At 32.8% G+C, this 13124-nt stretch overlaps 1 protein-coding gene across 6 annotated transcripts in view; it reads left to right on the plus strand.

The window, feature by feature from the left end:
• The window catches only part of NKTR (natural killer cell triggering receptor), a 52806-nt gene that overhangs the window by 20104 nt on the left and 19578 nt on the right, over window positions 1-13124 (plus strand). For 2 of the 6 annotated variants that reach the window (XM_038570570.1, XM_038570571.1), the window contains exons 3-8: window positions 434-508; window positions 1262-1369; window positions 1913-1957; window positions 3696-3783; window positions 12252-12281; window positions 12822-12967. In XM_038570570.1, coding sequence (XP_038426498.1) covers window positions 434-508; window positions 1262-1369; window positions 1913-1957; window positions 3696-3783; window positions 12252-12281; window positions 12822-12967 — 492 coding nt within the window. The other 4 variants (XM_038570573.1, XM_038570569.1, XM_038570574.1 and 1 more) reach the window with 4 other exon arrangements.

Below are 13124 nucleotides of genomic sequence, written 5' to 3' on the forward strand. Positions count from 1 at the left end.
ACTTTCTTCTAATAGTACAGGCCAGAATGACTGTCTTATGGTCTGATGTGCTCTTATCACTGGAGGGGCTTAATAATAGATTGGACAACTGTTATTGAGAACATTCTAAAGCAGATTAATAGTATTCAGGTAGGGGACTGTACTAAAAGGGATATAATAATGCAAAGCCCCTTTACAAGACACTTAAAATCGTACAGTTTTGGAGCTGAAACCACTTAGGCTGCCTCTGAATTCTAACACTAACAAATAGAGTGGTATTCTTGTCGGTTGGTATTAGTTAAATTTTTTCCTGTTAAGTCTTTAGAAAAATTGAAATAAATTACAAAAATGGATCTTTCAATTTGTTAATTCTACTTATTTTATTTCTCCCATGTAAAATGTGGCATATTTAATCATCTTGCTTACCTTTTTTTTCTAATGTGTTTTATTTCAGTTGGTCGCATTATGTTTCAGCTCTTCTCAGACATATGTCCAAAAACATGCAAAAACTTCCTTTGCCTATGCTCAGGTAAATGAACTATTAAATTATTTCCAATGAGAAGTCATGGCTTATGGTTTTATCTTGCTTAACAGAATAGTTATTTTCAGTAAAAAGTGATTGACTGTAAAATGAGTTTAGCCTGTGAAAAAATACTATTTTCATTGATAGGAAATCAGGGAAGCATTTCTTAAAAGGATAGGGAGGACAAAAGAAATGGTCTCAAAAGTAAATAAGAAAGTACTACTGTGTGTAATAAAGTCCTCTCTAAACATTGTAGTTCATAAATTCTAAATTTCAGTGTTTTGAACAAATTTAGTTTTCTAGATTCACAAGAAATTTAGGATTAGAAGATAGGTAAAATATGATGCAGTTTTTTGTTATCTGTAATGGGATTTGTGTTTTTTAAAAGTAGAAAAAAATAGGAAGAACATCTGTGATGTTATTTTAAAATAACAAGTTTTTTTAAATCCATGCTTTGATACACTTATATACATATATGATCTTTGCGCCACCAACTCCTTGATTGCCCTCTTTTACCGGAGTGATAACCATTTCTGGTCCTTTTTTCTCCTGTGACATGTAGAGTCTGTGCCACACAATTTAACATTTATATGTTGCTTGATATGTTTTTTAGTTTCTGTGTATGTTACCTCGTTGCCCTATGTTTTGTATCTTGTACAGTGCTAGAAAACAGGGATTTCACGAAGGACTAATTGGATGCTTTTTTCCACAGAAAGATGTTTGTAGCTAAATTTCATTTCTTTCTTTTTTTTTTTCCAGGAGAGAAAGGCCTTGGGAAAACAACTGGGAAGAAGTTATGTTACAAAGGTTCTACATTCCATCGTGTGGTTAAAAACTTTATGATTCAGGGTGGGGACTTCAGCGAAGGTAGAGCTAAAAGTTATGCTTTGAGTAACTCCATCAGTCAGTTTCTTAAGTGTATCATTCTATTAATTATGAATATTGTGTCACATATTGTGTAAATATTAAGTGGTCAATGGATAGATGTTGGATGAATGAATGTTGTGAAAGAATGTGTGAAAAGCAAAATACTAAGCCGTTTTACTTTGATTTTTGGACCTTTTGTTGTTTTGTTTTTATGTACTTTTAATAATATTAGAAATACTTGGTCAGGTCTCTTAAAATGAATGCCAGGTACTTTTGGATTATTTTTATTCTTCCTGAATTTTGTTAGTGTGATTACTTTTTGAAATCAATGTGTTATAGAGATAATTCTTAGTAGTATATATTATAATAGGATTGGACTTTTTTTGAACTTCTATTTTCAAGGTAAAGTTATTGAGCATTTGTAGAATTTTTATTATTGCAATACAAGGTGTTAGCTTCTTTAGCAAATTGAAAGCATAAAAAATTATAAGTATTAATATATTTTTAATTTTCATCATAATTAATGTAGCTCATTATTTGCAGGTAATGGAAAAGGCGGAGAATCAATTTATGGTGGATATTTTAAAGGTAAGGCTTAATATTTTATGGTCTTTTGTTTCAGTTCTGATATTAAAGCAAATTTGATCATGTACTTTTAATGAGGAGAGGTTTACTTATAGTTCACTTTTTGCATGAAACTAATGCTGCATGAAAATACTTTATTTGCATGAACTTTGGGATAAATTATATTATAATATGTAACTTAATTGACAAGATTAATTAAGGCTAACTTTATGGTTAAACATGACTTTCAGCATGGAGGTTAGGCAACTATATACATGAAAACTCCTATCTTCCTGCCTAAAACTGTCAACATATTCTTTTGTTTATAGAGAATGTGGTCTTTTGCAAAATGAAAAGGTAAGAGAACGAAGCTCAGTAACACAAACTCCAATTCTGTTCCCTTGCACCCTTCCTAATAAATTTATGGACAGCCTGGGTTAGGTTGTGGCTGGATTTCTCATAATTGCTTGAAGACTTGGAAAATTCTGTATATTATTTCATACATGCATCTGTATCTTTTTTCTTTTCCCAATGGGTTATTAGTTCTACATCAGGGAAAAAAATCTAGTTGTGTTTTTTTCCCCCTAAACCAAACAATTGCTTTGAATAAAAGTTGGTATTTCCTACTTTCTCAAAGGTTTGTATGTTTTCTTTTATATAATAGAACTATATGATTGTGTTTTATTCCAACAGTAGTAGTATTTGCATAAGTCTAACTATTGCACTTGCCCCAAAAAGCCTTAGAAAAGTCAGTTGCAGAGATTTTAATGGGATCCAATCTTACTAGATTTTAATGCCATGATAGCTTCAGTGTTATAATAGTCTTTTATATTTCTTTTGGGGGAAAATGGATTACTACTCTTTTTCAGAAGCCTGTTCCCAAGGTAATCATTTTTTAAAGTTTTCTATGTTTCTGTTTGTTCTAAAGAAAGATTTGTTTGTATGAATGTTATAAGGAAATTTAAATTAGTTTTGAAGGTATTTCTGCTGGAATTAAAATCATCTCTGAGTGATCTTTATAACAGTTTTTCCTTTGAACCAGTAGGAAGCAATTCATTAGCTGGTTCTATCAGCTTGTAGCAATTTGAAACTAATGTAAGCCACTTTAATGCGGTTCACTGTGGCAGATACTTGTGTATCTTAGAATTATATTTTGCCCTTTATGTTTTTGTTTTTATAGGACTTTCTTCATTAGATAATTTTTGATCCTATTCATTAGGAGTCTATATACTTGATTTAATTTAGGTACATCCTTACAACTTAATTTATGTAACTTTTTCTGTTTTGCTCTCATAGTCTAGCTTCAATACAATTAAATAATAAGTTTATCATATAGAAATTAAGCAGAGAAGATTATTAAACTTCTCCCATTTATATTACGTTAAGCAGGATAATTGGAGAGTTGAAGGAAATGAACTTTACTGTAGAGATTTTTAAAGATTTTTTTACTGGTTTTCCCTGAAAGTTTATAGTTTACATATCATTTAGCCAAAGTATGTTACTACTAAAAGTGACTATTCTAAGGCTGTTTGTATAAAGCATTAAATACATGTTCTTTCCTCAAGGCTTTAAGTAGTATTTTTGATCTTTTTACACTTTTGTTACTTGATTAGTTAAAAATTTTTTTTCTAAGTATTCAGACAAGTATCTGTACTGACCAGAAGAGGAATTTCATCCTTTACTTTCTATTTATTACTGTGACATTACACTTTAAAAGTGGCTTATAATTGGAGACTGACGAATTTGTGTTTTCTTCAAACAGATGAAAACTTTATTCTCAAACATGACAGAGCGTTCCTTTTGTCAATGGCAAATCGAGGGAAACATACCAATGGTTCCCAGTTTTTCATGTGAGTAGGCATAATTCAGAGATGAGCTTTTCTTAAACAGAGAAGCGCTGTTCATGAGAAAGATGGTATAGTTAAACCAAGTTTAAATGGAAAAATACTGTCAAATTGGATTTTGTTATTAATCTCTAACGTTACAGAAACTTGGTAAGCTCTAACAACTGCCTCAGCATTCAGCATGTATCTTTTAAGATGGTACTTAAAAGATGTAACTTGAAGATGTACATTATTTTCAAAATATGTTGTCATCTTAGAAAAAGAATTTGGCTTTAACTTAACAAAATTTTGGTGCTCAGTTTACCAAAACTAGATTGGAACATAAACTATTGATCAGCATTTAAAAATGGACTAGGACTGGATGTGCCCTTGGCCTGGAGAAACCATTGTTTGGTTGCTTTTTCTCTTACTGTTGCTCTTCAATCTTATTTGAGAGAGATACCATTATTTTCTGATACTGTACAGAGATGAGTGATATTGCTGTTGCATCAGCATTGTAAAAAAACCTTAATCTTTGAGACATTTATGCATAACTGAATTAACCCAATATTGCTGTCATTTCCACCAAAATTTATGAGATTAGTACTCAGGAAGCTTCAGAATGCTAAATTTGCTTTTTTTTTTTTAAAGAAAACAAAAACCAAACACCTTTTCATGTATATTCATGCACAACCACAACTTTATTTCTCATCTGAAAGACTTTTGGCATACTTTTAGTTACATTCTTATCTAAAGCAACTCTAAAACCTATTTTTATTATAATCCCAGGATATAAAATAGGAAATATAATTGGCTAGCATGAAGTTTAATCCTTTTGATTGGAGGTAAATCTCTATAGTTGTGCTGTATATGTTGGAGAAATATTTTACTCATAGTTTGCCAGAAAAAATTTTTGTCATCTTTCTGAATGGACAAGTATGAATGGCGCTTCCCTGTCTTTAAAGGAGTAAATTATTCATGTAAAGTAAATCTCACAATTTAAATTTGTCTGCAGAATAGATTTCCAACATGATCTTATAAAGTTCAGATAAGGGGCATTCTGTTCCTAAGAATGTCCTAAAAATGGAAAGCTGATGGAAGATGACAGTGCTTGGAGCTGTGCAGAAATAAAGGAAGACCGAAAACATTTGTTCCTCGATCATATTTTGATCCCATAGAGCAGTAGTTATTAATACTTCTCTACTAGAGTATTTTTCTTTCCTTTACCTTCTTAAGGGCCAAAAATATTAGTGGGAAATATTTTGAAAAACATCTTTTATAGTAATTTAATATAAAATTATATACTCTTTGATAGAGGTTTCCCATTTCCATTTTTAAGCTTATCTGAACTGTGAACATATAAACTAATGAAATTCATTGGTCAAGAAGCTACCATCTGAGGGCTCTAAAGTTTCTTTTAGATTTCCTTTTTTATATTAGTACATTAAAATTTATCAGGCAGCAGCCGCTTCTTCCCATTGTTACATACCAATTAGCTTGTTTAATTAAATGTTACAAGTAAAAACTGGTGCAGGTACATACATTAATTAATATCTAGTATATGAGGTTCTCCCTTCAAAAAATTTTGTTTCTATATTATTTAGTACTTGATTGTCTTTTGTAGGAATGCTTAGTAGCAAACAAAATTAAGGCCATTGCTGTTTCTACATAGTTAATTTTATATTGCACTGTTATTTTTGACAAGGAATGCCGAATGAAAATTTTAACACTGTGAATTCAGATTAAAATTTTTAAGCTTCTTTTTATAATTAACTGTAGATGGCACTAAAATCACTGTGAACTTGTGTTGAGAGAAAATGTTCTACTTTTAGTTTGAAATTTACTTCTGGAAATGAGTTTGCAGTTAAAAGCAATCTTGGAAGTAATTTAGTGTTTTTTGTACATAAAAGAAATCCTTATTATTTTTTTTTTTAAGAAATTTTTGTGGCATGTGCTTTTTTATGCTGGCTGAAAGTACCAGTTCCCTACGAAATAAAACTTAAAATCCACCTTTCTAAACAAAACACTTCCTTGCTTTTATAGAAAGGGAAAATGGAGATGATGGCCCATAAAAAGAAAAGTCTTTGAAAATCTCTGTCTTGCAAGCCCAAATCCTTTTGGAGTTGGAAGTAGTGAAAAAGTAAAATGTACTGTCTTCAGGTTGTATCTATGATCACAGATAAACACTCTAAAAGCCGGGGCCGCAAGAGTTGGTGGTGGCAGAGCCATCTGTTGGCTTCCCGAGGGTGGCTGCAGTGCTTTTTCCCTCTCACCACAGCTCTTCCTTGAGCACCTCAAACAGCTCTTCTGCATTCCAAACAGGAAAGGGTAGTTTGCCAGGAACTGCCTTTATAGTTCCAGTTTTATAGGCTTAATAAAGACTTGTAATACTTCCTTGCAAAATTGTATTTGTAGTTTATATTCTAAATCTACTACTTTGTAATTCCTAAGGAGTGAATTTGGTGTTATTAGTGTATTTGCAAAATATTTCTCAAAGATTCTTGTGCTTTGTGCAGTAACTATTGTCTTCATTACTGACGCATTTAAAACCTCCCCTTCATAAGGCATACATCATTTCTATTAAACATAATTATGCATATATTGCTTTCTTTGGAAAAATTATGTATATGATAATCAGATTTTCTTCTATAAAGCTATTTGTGATTTTTGCAGTAACTGCTTATATCTACTACTGTATTAGTCATAATTTTGGTTTGGGGGTCCTACCTAAGTAGAAGAAAACTGATTCTTCTGAAATAGTACTGCTCAAAAAACGTGGAAGAAGTGATAGATGGTACTGTCCCCATGAATCACTGAGGAAATAATGGTTCATGTTAAGGTATTTTTGAAGGAATTCAAAGATCTGGAACCGAAGGAGTAACTAGGTTAACTCAGTATTTAGTCATTTTGTTCTTTTTATTATTTATTTGTTGAAGCCAAACGCTAGGACTAGGAAGAAACCATAATAAAAGCTATAGAATTATAAAGTCTTAGTGGAAAAGGATTTCAAGATCATGTAGTCCAGCCTTTTCCTTGCAGAAGTAATGCTAAGGTAAAAAGGGAAACATTTTTCTTTTCCTTTGGCTGTTAGTCTTAATTCTGCTCTAATTTTCATTGTTTTTTATGTGCATTCATCAAAAAGATAAAAAAGGTATTGCATGAAGTAGTCATTAAAAAGATTAATTAGGTGGTTTATAGCTTTGTATTAAATAACTATGCTCCTGGGTTATTTTAGAGCCACTATTCTAGCTATCAGGAGACCTTGGTTCTTGCTTTATTAGCTAATTATCTTGAGTTAGTTTTGTCTTTCCTTTTCGGCTTGTGAAGTATCTACCCCATTCTCAAAGATAAACATTTTAGCATGAAAACGTGGACATAAAAGGAAGAAAGTGTTTTGTAGGTTGATCCTAAGTTTCTGGATATGTGGAATGATTTGTGTGCAAACATCTTCTTGTCTAAAAGAAAATAGTTGTAACTGCCTAATTTCCATCAGTCTGAAAGATACAACAAAGAAGCTTCAGGCTCATTTCCCTAAATTAGGCAGCAGTCTTTGTCAGCTGGACATAGAAACATTGGCATGGTGATTACACTTGTTTCCCTTCCCTTAGTCTGTGCGACCTTCTGTACAACCATGAAATAGAAAGACCTGCAGAGCTTTGGGGAACAGTCTCTGTCGTTGGCCACCGTCAGTGGTCATAATTAAAAAATTTAAGAAGACAAGATAATGTGGAAAAGTCCAAATTTTAAACACAAGTGTTATCAGGTATAAATAGACCTATGGGACTAAAATAGATGTTCCGATATATGTTCTAACCAGACTTGCAAATGGCTGCTCACCTGAGTGGGAGAGAAGTGCTGATTGTTTCAGAGCAGAGCAAGGGGAGTTGAACAGTGGTTTGGTGTTAAGGGATTTATAGAGCTAGGTTAGGATTTGGGGTAGCAAAAGTAAATTTGGGCAGAAATTCTTTTTCTCTCCACATATTCATGAGTCTGTATGAAAAGAAATGCTAGTAAGTGTTCATAACCTGGAAAATTCCTAGTTTTTCTTTCTTTTTTGGGGGTAGTATCTTTATGTGTAAATTGCAAGATTTTTCAAATCAGCGAAAAATGTTGATGAAACTTAACCAGGTTCTGAATATCAAGTGTCCTCTGTAACATCCAGTCTTACTTAGTGTTTATGTGACCTATGTATTAACAACCTGGAAGGAATTATGTATCTAGTAGTGTTTGATGTGTATAATGTTAACATTAGTGCTGAATTTTTTAAAGCTCTCTATTTGGTTATTTTTGGAACACAGGAGAGCTCTGTAACATGGCTTGGTTAGTTTCCATGGCCCTTACACAAGCTGTGTTACTCTGTATAATTTGGTGCCTCTTCCATGATGGTGTGGTAGTTTCAGGAGTTGAAAGAAAAAAATTGCTTGCTGTTCAAGGCTAGTTTAGACAAATAGGTTATCTTTATAAGTTCATACTACTTTACACCTGGAATCACTTTTTTTTTTACAACATTCATTGAAAACACATTATTTGAAACATGTTCTTTTTGACAGTAATTCATGTAGCAGTGCCTTTATAAGGAATTAAAGCTTGTTTTTAAATATGTCAAGATTTAATATGTCCAAAACCTTTTTAAACAATTTTGTATGTATACAAAATATATATAATATAATATATAATAGGGATTTTGGTCTGAGTATAATAGATGTGTTTAAAGTTTAAAAAGTTGATTAGACTGTATTTTTTGAAAAAACTTTTTTGTACAATGGGGAAAATTAGGAAAAACAATTATCACAGCCAAAATTTGATAGCATACTTTTATACTTTCATCTCTCTTGCCTTCTTATCCTTTGAGAAGATCCTTAAAATCCTTGTTAAGCTGCTTTTTTGTTTTACTATTATTTTGGAAGACTTTAACAACTCAGAGGTTGTTAAGGCAGTGAACAGAAACTATAGTCCAAACTCTACTCATTTATTCTTGATAGTGGTCTGTTGTGTGTGCTGAAAAAAGATTCCAAATGTAGAAATATGAAGTATTTTTAACTATTTTAAGTGAATTACTAAAAGAAGAAGAAAAGTTCCCTGAAATTTTGTTTTGAATTCTCTTAATTCTTTTCATTGAAATTTTTGCTTTCTACTGGTAGTAACTGCTCCTGGGCATTCAGATTTTTTATATCCATTTATGTACTCAGGATACATTATTCTCTTTTTGAGAAAGATGTTGGTTGACTTAGCTAGTTTGTAGGATTTGCAAAGCGAAATATAATGTTTGGTTACTCACACTCTAGTGTTAAAATATTAAGGCTCCGAACAGATGCCCACTTTCAGCACAGTGTTTTTCTTAGGCATAGTTCATCTCTACATGCATATCCTATGTGAAAGAAAATTTAGAGCCCTCCATTTTAAAAAAGCTTTCTTGCTTTGCATAAAACTTGCAAATATTTAATTTCAAAGTTATATTGATATTAAAACATAGATTCAGTCTTGTCTTAAAAGTGTATTACAATTTATTTCTTGCCATTTTTGTGTAAAATTTACAGAAAGAGTGTTACACCGTGCGCTCCAAAGGTAATGTCTTATTACTCTAAGGCTCTCTTTTTCTTTCTTTGCCTTTATCTCTTTAATCCTGTTGTTATGTGCATTGAACCATTTTAAGAAAAACTTTCTGCTTGATTTATGGCAGCAATACATGTAAAACAAGTGTGTTTTATTGTTCGTGGTTAATCCTGGGAAGTATATTTTAATTTCAGTGGCTTGTTTCCACCACATTTCCACACCTCTTCTGGGGGAGGGTGGGGAAGAGGGTGTATTGTATATAATGGTTTAGATTTCATTTCAGTACAGAACTGTTAATTTCTATATAAGGCCAAAAGCTTCTTTGATAATGGACAATAATGTAGATTGTTTTTTTGGAGTAATAGTGAAACTTCTCAATTTCTAGGATTTACAAAGTTTAAATGAATCCTTATACATATATTTTTAAAGTACGTTCAAGAGGTGGAGAAAACTGGAAAATTAGTGTCTAAGTGACAGGAAAAAAATGGAAATATGAAAATATTGAAAGCTTTTATAATTATAAGTGTTCTTTGTGGTTCTTTCTCTAGGTATGTTTTCATGAGCATGTGTAAACTTACATATTTATGATAGTCTCTGGCCTTCAGGTCTGAATTTATTGAACATGTATCATCAACTGCATGGGTCTTTAACAACTGTATAGTTTTGAAAGATTAGTACAATTAAGAGCTGGTGGGATGAGATCTCTTTGTCCGGTTGAGTAGGATTGAATAGCTTGGACCGAGTATATAATTTCTCCCTGCCCATTTGGCAGTGTCCTCTGTTTATCCATGTCTGGTGTTAGCTTAGTGCCAGTATGCCTGCTTTACACTGTTATTTCTACTCCTGGAATGTAGGCTGAGAACCCCAAGGGGCTTCTTTGTTAAGATACTTTCAGTATTAACATGTAGTCTAATGCAATTTAAGTATAAATTTGTATTTCTGCATCCTGAATTGTGGATGCAAGTGATGGGCTTAATTATTCACACCAGTTTAGGCATAGCAGGCCAGCTGAAATTTGTTCCTGAAATAATGTTCTTGTCTTCATTTTCTTCACGATTGCAGTCAAGGACCAAGTTTTTTTGTCTTCAGTTTTCACTTGAATTTAAAACAAAATTGGAATCTGTCATAGGGTAGCAATTCCATCCTCAAATTGAGTCTCAAATAGTTTATTGCTACCTCACTGTAGTTAGCTAGAGTGTTTTCATCTCACCATTTGTTCCAAAGGTTTGCTGTAAGGTGGTTTTTACAGGACTCCTATTAGCCAGTGTGGCAAATTGAATTGGGTTCTCTGTGTTTTAGAAAAATCTGTAGGCTTTTCCCCAAAAGATCTGAGAGTTGTGAGAGAAAAGATCAAGGAGTATACCTAATTAATAAACCACTCCTTGTTTTCACTGCTACATATTTGAAATTGATCCCTTAAAGTTGTAGAACATTTTTACCTTTACAGATTTTACCTCTTACATCTTTCATGCAGTGGAATCACTGTCTAGCATATGTACTAATTTCTTCCTATCATAAGCGTGCTTTGGTAAAGTTTTACTTATATGGGAAGCACATTTCCATCTTCAAAAGTTCTTATCCAAAGTAGTTTCTGGATGCTGGTTTAATTATTTAAACATTAGTTCCTCACCTGCTTGCTAGATTTTCTTCTTTTTCTTTCTTTCTTTCTTTCTTTTTTTTTTTTTTTTAACTTACTATTATAATAGCTTGAGTTTTGACTTCTTCAGTCTTCTAACGGGAATTTGAGACTTTGTGGTTTTAAAACTCAAGATTGCTTTTAAAATTCTGGAACTTCTTAAATTGACAATTTTTCAAATTCTGTAGTACTTTTACAGAACTGAATATTCTTAATGTAAGTATAAATGCCACCATTCTTTGTAGAATAATGATTTTTAACGTTGTCAAGGTGAAAATTGTGTTTGGTTGACTTACATGTCTTAGAATTGCCTTAAAATGAATATAAAAATTGATATGGGAGCTTCTAGTACAATTGACTGCTTTACATGGCCTGATATCCAGTGTCCTTCTCAAAATCTTATATTTCTCATTCCTATAAACTAAAATATTTGCAGTATATACTTCTGAGTCTAGTTACCTGCTTTTGAATTTTTTCACTGCAAATCACATAGTATGAAGATTTGTGAAAATGCTATGGGAAATAACAGCTGGGTTAAAAATCTCTTAACCAGATGTACCCCATAGGCTTCCCAAGAGTGACTATCTGCGTTTGTGACAACTGTAGAAGAAGCAGGTTGGGCATTTTCTGGGCCATAGAAATTTAAAGTGTCTATAATGTTATCCATCATTACCTTACTTGCTGTCAGAAGTGTTGATAAAGGAAAGGTTTGCTCCCTATTGCATTTTCAGAGTTGCTGTGAGTGGCAGAGCTTCATCTTAGGTGAGAGAGGCAGGAAGTTCTGAAAACAGGACTCCTGAGTCCTATCTCCATCTGCCCACCTATAAGATGCAGGTTGATGCAGTATGAGAAATAACAAATAGAAGAATTCATTCAAGCTGGGGGCCAAGTGTTGATCACACTTTCCTTTCCTTAGGGCAGATGATAGTGCTTTTTATTCTCTATATCTTGATAATTTTTGAGTTTGTTTTTGCTTTTGTTATTGTTTTGGATTCAAGAGTAACTTTAATTTTAATATGTATTTCATATATTTCAAAGCTGTTTCATACATATGTATAAGGATAGACTTCATATTGGAGATACAATTTTATAATTTGTTATAATCTTGAGAATCTTTTTTAACCAGTCAAGTGGCTACTATTGCTGTTTGTAAAGTTCTTAAGTTTAGATGTATGCCACATTTAACTTTTCCCCTATCTTTTTATCTTTACCTCTTTGTTCTCTACATGCTGTGCTTTAAACCCTTCTGCTGTGTTCACCTGAACACCTGGTTTTTGCCATCTTTGTGTTGATGTTTATTACACAGTACCACAAAACCTGCTCCACACCTGGATGGGTAAGAGTGACATTTTATTACCTTGGGGAGTTGTTGGGTGGCCAGTCCAATACAGGTTGGATTGTGAGCGAACCTCAAGGGGGTACTCTTGATCTCTGGGTTAATCTCTCACAGCCAAGCCCCTCCTTAAGAATCACAGGTTAGTTAGTTTTGAGACCTCCCAGCTGTCATGTCACTGAATGGGGTCTTTATCTGGGCCCATGGATAGACCTCTCAGTCATGCTGTCTTGAGTGACCCCTGTAACAACAGTTTCTGAGTATCAAGTGCAATCGGACTGTTCTCAGACTCTTTACCATAAAATAGTTAAGAAATACTGTTTTAGGCAGAAAACTAAGGCCCAGTTGAATAATTGTGGTTTTTTTTTCCTTTTATGAAGCATATTTCAAAAATTCTAATTTCCTTCTAGTTGCTTCATTCATCAAACACTGCTTTTTTTATATTGAGGTCTGTAGACATGTCATTTATAACAGTTGTCATGATTACTACCTATGGTTTAATTGTCATCAAACCAATTATTTCTTGAATTTGTATTTTGACAGGGTGCATGTCGTCTTTGGATTAGTTATTTCTGGTTTTGAAGTAATCGAACAGATTGAAAATCTGAAAACAGATGCTGCAAGTAGACCTTATGCAGATGTGCGAGTTATTGATTGTGGGGTGCTTGCCACAAAATCAACAAAAGATGGTAAGAGTTTTTGTAGAGTGGTCGAAGCTTGGATACAAGTAAAACATGTTGAAGACTATAACTTAAAGATACCTTCTGGATTTTAGTAGTGAGAGAAACCATACAAGTAGTATAGCAATAGCCCTGTTGCATCTGTATCACACCTTCTATCCAGGCC

This window comes from Canis lupus, chromosome 23 (genome assembly GCF_011100685.1).
Source record: "Canis lupus familiaris isolate Mischka breed German Shepherd chromosome 23, alternate assembly UU_Cfam_GSD_1.0, whole genome shotgun sequence".
Classification (NCBI taxonomy): Eukaryota; Metazoa; Chordata; class Mammalia; order Carnivora; family Canidae; genus Canis; species Canis lupus.